General features: G+C 36.9%; 1 protein-coding gene across 1 annotated transcript; it reads left to right on the forward strand.

The window, feature by feature from the left end:
• Nucleotides 1-2,292: 2,292 nt before the first annotated feature.
• On the forward strand, nt 2,293-3,914 carry LOC122043739 (GDSL esterase/lipase At1g28600-like). Its single transcript, XM_042604608.1, has 5 exons — nt 2,293-2,542; nt 2,647-2,826; nt 3,019-3,164; nt 3,310-3,583; nt 3,721-3,914. Exons 1-5 carry the CDS (start codon nt 2,293-2,295, stop codon nt 3,912-3,914), a joined length of 1,044 nt encoding a protein of 347 aa, XP_042460542.1.
• The last annotated feature ends 3,451 nt before the right edge of the window (nt 3,915-7,365 follow it).

Consider the following 7,365-nt stretch of genomic DNA (forward strand, 5'->3'; position numbering starts at 1 on the left):
AGAGTTAAGCGCAGCGGAATTTAAAAGAACAGACACAGTAATTTTTACTTCGTTCGGAGCCTGTGACTACTCCTACTCGAAGGCCCGTACTCCGTGAGTACTTTCGTTGGGCAATCACTATCAATTCGAATGATGATTACAAAATAATTAAGTACAAGAATTGACAAAATTAAAATACCGACAAGAGAGGAAGAAATAGAGAAGGCGCTTTGTCGGAATAGCCTCGTGGTGTCGCAGGAGCATAGAGCAGCAGAGCAAGCAGTAGATTTTAGTTCTGAATTGATTCTGAAGCTCCACCCCTGGGGCTTCTTTTATATGCTGCTCCGGGCACCTGGATCCCTTCCAGGCGCCCTGGTGCGACATGGCAAGTCTAATCAGCGAACTCCACATGGCGACGACTCGGCTTGGATAAAATTCGCCTCCGGGCGCCCGGATCCCTCTTCTCCAGAAAGTCCTTCTCCTGCTTCGTTTTGTTGCTTCAGACGACGGTAGTCCTTCTGAGGCGTCTCGGCTCTGATACCACTTGTAGGATCGAAAAGAATTTAGATATCTCCACAATGGCATGATATTGTCCACTTTGGGCCTAAACCCTCATGGTTTTGCTCTTGGGCTCTACCCAAAAGGCTTCATACCAATGGAGATATCTTTTATCTTATAAACTCATGATCTTTCCCATGTGTTTTCAATATGGGACTATGTTTGCAACCTTGCAACCCCAACAAAAGAAAGTTCAATTTGGGGTGACGCGCTATTCAACTTCCCTTCTAGTCGGCCACAAAACCTCAACACAGTGGAAGCTTCCATAGATCCATATGTAGAATTAGTTGGTACGATTGGAAAAAGACAACATATTGTTATTAGGGTTGGCTTTATTTTAGTAATATATCTCGTTATTTGTGTTGAGAGAGACAACATTATATATATTTGGGATTCCTTCTTCCCACGTGGGTAAGCTTTCCCATTGTTCCCCACTATTTGTCATCACTGTTCCTATAATACCATTGTCGAGCCTCCCCATTTGACTTGGAGTGACTGCGCTAGGGACCCCTCCCTGGCCTGTCTACCGATGTTTTCCTCTTCCTTTGTTCTCTTTGATGTGGCAGACCGCTCGTAGCGTTGAACTCCCTCCCGAGATCTTCCTACCGTCAACAGATGAGTTATCTCATCAGATATCCATCTTTATCGACTACATACAAGAACATACATCAAGATCTCATATTAAAAATGAGTTAGTAAAATAGATAATTTAATCATTCATATTTTTAGCACTCTAATAAGTTTTAAAACTAAAATAGGGTTGAATGATTAAAAAAAATTCAACGGTATATAGAAATATAAACATTTCACTCATATTACCATTTTAGAAGAGTTTGTGATTGATTTTTCAACCAGTTGAGCATTAAAACATTTTATATAAATTTAGAAAATTATCAAGAGTTTTAAATAATACTAAGATATATCAAAAGCTAATCTAGCGTTTTAAAAAAAGACTCTATTTTGGCCTTCATTAAATTTGGATCAAACAAAACGGTATTTTAAGAAGGAAAAGGTTCCATTATTAAACACCCTCTCCTTATAATGGTTTTGGATTTTATATCCTAATTTTAAAGTTATAATGGGTATCTTTATTAATTTACTTATAACGCATTCTTTCATTTTTTTTAAAAATTAATTATCACAAAATCAGTAAAAATATTATGGAAAATGATATAAAGACATAATATCTATAAATACACTGCTGATTTAGTTAAGGGTAATGTAATTAAATTTGTAATATAATAAAATTTATAATGTAATATAATTAGTATTGCATTAAATAAAAGAATTATATATTATGCATATAATCTTGATTACAAGAGTGATTATATTTTTGTATATTATTTTTTTATAAAGAATATAATTTTTTGCATACCATTAGTTTTGTAATTTAAATTATAAAAATTTATTATTTTTTATAATCTAAATTACTTTACATTACATTATAGGTTTAAAACTATACTAAATAATTTTATAATATAATCCTAATGACATTATAATCCCGATTACCAACCACAACTAAAATGTAAAATAGTGATTCGTGTCCCAAATTTATAAAGTTTTCCAAAAGAAAATTATAAGGAGAGAATATTTTCCCCAATTAATATTGAATTTAGTGCTAGATTTTGTTTCCAAATTACTAGTGTTTATTTATATGACAAGAAATTAAGTGTATAGTATGTATATAAAGGCTCAAGAACGTGCATTCTCTCTCAGTGGAAGCTAATTAGCAAGATACGTACAAATTAAATAAAAATGGCTTCTTCTTCGTTCTCGTTTTTTCAGATCTTGTCAGCAACCACCACCCTTCTTTTGTTGCTGGAAGCCCACCAGGCAAGCAGCTGCTTCTCCGCCATATTTAGCTTCGGCGACTCGCTGCAGGACACTGGCAACGCCGCGCACATGTTCGTCAACAGTGCCCTCTCCAATCCGCCGTATGGAACCACCTACTTCCACAAGGCCACAGGTCGCTACTGCGACGGCAGAATCATCCTAGATTTCATCGGTTGGTCAATTAATGATGCAGCGCGATTTGGATCACATGAATCTTATATATTAATTAATTAATTAATTAATTAATTAATTAATATTTATTGATATTCGTTATAGCGGAAAGTCTTGGGTTGCCGTTCGTGCCGCCCTTCCTTGTCGGAGGAGACTTCTCCAAGGGAGCCAACTTTGCCTTTGGAGGGGCGGTCGCAGTGAAAAGTAACCCGAACTGGAACAATACTTTGCCCGATCAAATTCAATGGTTCCAAAAATTTGTCCAAACAGATCCATTATTCAGAGGTATACATATATATATATCTATATAAACTGTGATCAATTAATTAAACTCGTGCTTTGAGGATTTAATAAATCCCGTCTCACTGGATATTAATATGATCGCTATAGTTTCAATTATTATTATTATTATTATTATTATTATTATTATTTTCCATTCTTAATCTTTGTTTGATAATCATAAATAATAAATGTTAGACCCCAACTTCTTGGCCAATTCGTTGATCATGATGGGGGAGATCGGTGGCAACGACTACAACGCAGGACTCGGCAAGGGACTGCCTTATAATCAACTCATTCAAATTGTGCCCTCAGTTGTTCAAGCCATAGGCTCTGCCATCACTGTAAGTTCATATGCACATATGCACATCACAAATTAATTAAATGGTATATATATATATATATATAGACTGATTCGTTGCTTGCGTCTTTCATTCTATTAATTAATTAATTACTGTTTCTTCCTTGCATCTACATATATATATATAGACTTTGATTGGACTAGGCGCGAAAACCTTTGTCGTCCCTGGTAACCTACCGATCGGTTGCATCCCCGCATGGCTAGGGCAGTATCGCAGTGACAAGCCAAGCGACTACGACAGGAATGGCTGCCTTATATGGATGAACAATTTCTCCGAGTACCATAACAACCACTTGCAAACCGAGCTAGACAGACTTAAAGGACAATTTCCCAATGTCAACATCGCCTATGCAGATTACCTCAACTCTGGCATCAGGATGTTCTCCAACCAAGCCCAATTCGGTATATATACTATACACACACATTAATTATGCATTAGACTTGTTAATTAATTCCTTGAATTTTAATTACTTTTTAAGTAAATTTAAAATATCAATTTAATGAATGATCGTGTTTGTAATATTGTGGCGTTGGTGTAGGTATCACTGTGCCATTTACTGCTTGCTGTGGAGGAAATGGGTATCCGTGCAACGCGACTGGACCGGTGTGTCCTAATCCACTAAACCATGCCTCTTGGGAGGGATTTCACCCGACGGAGGCGACATACCATGCCATTTCGGATGGCATCATCAGAGGACCATACGCCATCCCTTTCTTGTCGCAAAAATGCTAACTCGTCTAGCTTCGTAATTATAATTTATAATAATAATTGAATGTTCGGTCACGTACTTTCATTGCCATTAATAAAATAAATGTCGTCAGTTCAATTCCTTCAGATATGTAATTGAAGGGATGAGATTATAAACAGCTGAATTAATCGAAGGGATCGATATGTTATTGTCATCCACTTAATTGATCATGTATCTTTATAACTGTCCACTTTGGTTTCGGTATCAAGGTAATTAAAATGGACGATAACAAATGATTGATACATTCCTCAAGAATCGAAATGAGTAACCTTACGCTATCATTTTGCTCCATTACTCTCCTAGAATTGAACATGGAGGGAAAAAGATTCAGCTTCTCGTCTCTTGGATATACTCAGCCTGTGGACTTGCTTCTCGTATAATCATTCTCTTCCGCTACGTCTTCTGCTAGTCTTCTTGTGTGCTCCTAATCCACTAAACCATGCCTCTTGGGAGGGATTTCACCCTACGGAGGCGACATACCATGCCATTTCGGATGGCATCATCAGAGGACCATACGCCATCCCTTTCTTGTCGCAAAAATGCTAACTCGTCTAGCTTCTTAATTATAATTTATAATAATAATAATTGAATGTTCGGTCACGTACTTTCATTGCCATTAATAAAATAAATGTCGTCAGTTCAATTCCTTCAGATATGTAATTGAAGGGATGAGATTGTTAACGGCTGAATTAATCGATATGTTATTGTCATCCACTTAATTGATCATGTATCTTTATAACTGTCCACATAGGTTTCAATATCGAGGTAAAATAGAATCGAAATGAGTAACCTTACGCTATCATTTTGCTCCATTACTCTCCTAGAATTGAACATGGAGCGAAAAAGATTCAGCTTCTCGTCTCTTGGATATACTCAGCCTGTCGATTTGCTTCTCGTACCATCATTCTCCTCTGCTACGTCCAATAGCGAACAATTGGTATTTTTATCGGTCAACCAATAGCGAACAGAATGCCTCTGTTTGCTCAACCCATGTGGATTATTTGACTGGTGTTTTCATTAGTCGACTGATATCAAGCCGTTGGCCTGTAATCGTTACCAGTCGACTAGTGGCAGGAAATAACTTGGTATTTTCCTCCGAGCTCTATTTAATAGAACTCGAGGTGCTTGGACATGGTTGACAAAATTAGTGGTGGTTAACCCTAATTAGAGTTTCCAAGTACTCAAGTGATCTAGTGTGGTCTTGTACGAGTTGTGGTGAGGTTTTTTCACCCACAAGGAGCTACATAAGCTAGCCTGAAGTTATTCGGGGAATCATCCACAGATGGATCGGGATCGTCCACCTGACGAACAGCCATGGAGTTGGAGCTTTATTTCCAAACCACGTAAATGAGCGTGTCTTTGTGGTTTGCTTGTCTTCATTCTTCTTGTTTTAATTTAGTTTTCTATTTGTTAGTTTGTTTTGTATTCCACTGTGCACTAACATTATAGGAAGCGAATGATTTGGGTGAGATGTTGTTTATATTAGGATTAAGAGCACACACTTCCATAATAACTAAGGTCTTGTTCTTTTATTAAGTCAGTATAAAAAGAACTTACCTTAAATGGTTCTACTCAATACACTTAGAGTGTACTAGTGTAATTTATTAGTCAAGATAAACTAATACCTAATTACACTACGACTATTTCAACGGTTTGTTCCTTTCCATCTTAATCGTGAGCAACTGTTTATAATTTATAAAGAACCGATAACATGATCTTCTGTGTGTGACACCACACACCATGTTATCTACATTATAAATTAATTGAACAACTACACTTAGCATATAAATGTAGATATTTGACCAATGTGATTCTTAAATGTTTATACAAAAAGCTAGGCTTTTAGTATACACTCCAACACAAAGCAACGAAATAATGATCGGACCAAGCATCTACCCGCCAAAGTTTGAAAGGGAATTCGCTAGCTGGAAAAAGCGAATGCAGGTATTTTTTAAGACTGATTTCGAATTATTATTAATTATGGAATTTGGTTTTACAGCACCAGAAGGCAAAGAAAAGTACCAATGTACGAAAAAGGAGCAGGCCGACTACGTGGAAAACGACAAGGTATAATTCCATCTTCTAAGTGTTCTCCCGCCACAAGAAGTTAACCGGATCGGCAACTACGACTCCGTAAAGGAACTTTGGGAGAAGTTCCTTGAGCTGCACAAAGGAACGTTTGAAGCCAAGCTCGCAAAACGAGATTTACTCCTCAACCAGCTCACCAGCCTGCGACTTGGGGAAGACGAGATAGTTGCGCATCTGCACTAAAGAATTAAGAAAATCATCACCGGACTCTTGAATCTCAGAGAAAAGGTAAGTAACTGAGATTCGTTAAGGTACTCCCTAAATTCATTTTCTAGAAATACAAAATAGGCATCACTAGTAGATGTCTTTTATATTTCGAAAGATTTAGAAAAAATTACATTAGAAGAATTCTTTTCCACATTTGAAGTGCATGAATCAAGATGTGTAGGTACAAAGGAGCCCAAGCACAACATCGCCCTCAAAGTATCGAGAGACGAACCAAAGTCAAAGTCCTTTCTTGATGACGAGGAAATGATAATGATGATAAGGCAATTTAAGAAGTTATGTAATTCTTAAAAACCTAACCATCCGCAGGGTAGAAAAAAAAGGACGATCTGCTGCTACCACTGCAACGAAGAAAGGCACGTCAAGGACAACTGCCCCAAGCTGAGGAATAAGGATAAGGATAAAGGTAAGAAGCCTGTTCAAAAATGCAAGGCATTAAAAGCGACGTGGGACGATACGTCGTCTAAATCGGAAGTCGAATCCTTCTCCGGACTTGCACTAATGGCAAGTCATCAAGACGACGAGTGCGAGTCAAGCTCTTCCAAAATGAGCATCGAGAGCTTCGATGAAGGGGGAGCCACGTCGGAAGATAGCAGCAGTTCAGAGGGAGAAACAGACAACGAGATCGACAAGGTAAGTCAGGTACGATCTCTTCCTCCCGATAAACTATTTAAGTTTATTAAATTGTTAACTAAGGATTGCTGTAAATTAGAAAAAGAAATTAAGAATTTAAAAATAATATTAGCTATAAATCTTGCCTAATAGAAGAATTCGACAGAATTAAATTAGAAAATGAAAAATGAAAAATAGAAAATGATAATTTAAAAGTACAAGTATATAACTTAAAAAACCATGCATGCTCATCTAATACCGATGTTAGAAAATTTAACAATTTAAATTGGTATTTTAGATATCATAAGGGACAAATGAGGAACATTTCAAAAAGATATGTCCCTAAGAAATTGTTAGTCAATCCAGTAGGCTGGAACCTATATTGGGTTCCAAAGTCCTGTTTAACTTGAACCATTAGTTAGATTTAGCGCTTTCAGCGAGAAAATTAGACATTAAATTTCTTTATGAGGCCTAGTGCCTCGCCACAACCTGGAAGCTAAAATATTAAAA

Source organism: Zingiber officinale, chromosome 1B (assembly GCF_018446385.1).
Source record: "Zingiber officinale cultivar Zhangliang chromosome 1B, Zo_v1.1, whole genome shotgun sequence".
NCBI lineage: Eukaryota > Viridiplantae > Streptophyta > Magnoliopsida > Zingiberales > Zingiberaceae > Zingiber > Zingiber officinale.

Excerpts from the sequence above, each read along its gene's own strand:
- LOC122043739 (XM_042604608.1), top strand. The coding sequence starts at position 2,293 with ATGGCTTCTTCTTCGTTCTCGTTTTTTCAGATCTTGTCAGCAACCACC. Across the intron at positions 2,543-2,646 it reads AATCATCCTAGATTTCATCG|CGGAAAGTCTTGGGTTGCCG; the intron begins GTTGGTCAATTA and ends TATTCGTTATAG. Across the intron at positions 2,827-3,018 it reads AACAGATCCATTATTCAGAG|ACCCCAACTTCTTGGCCAAT; the intron begins GTATACATATAT and ends AATAAATGTTAG.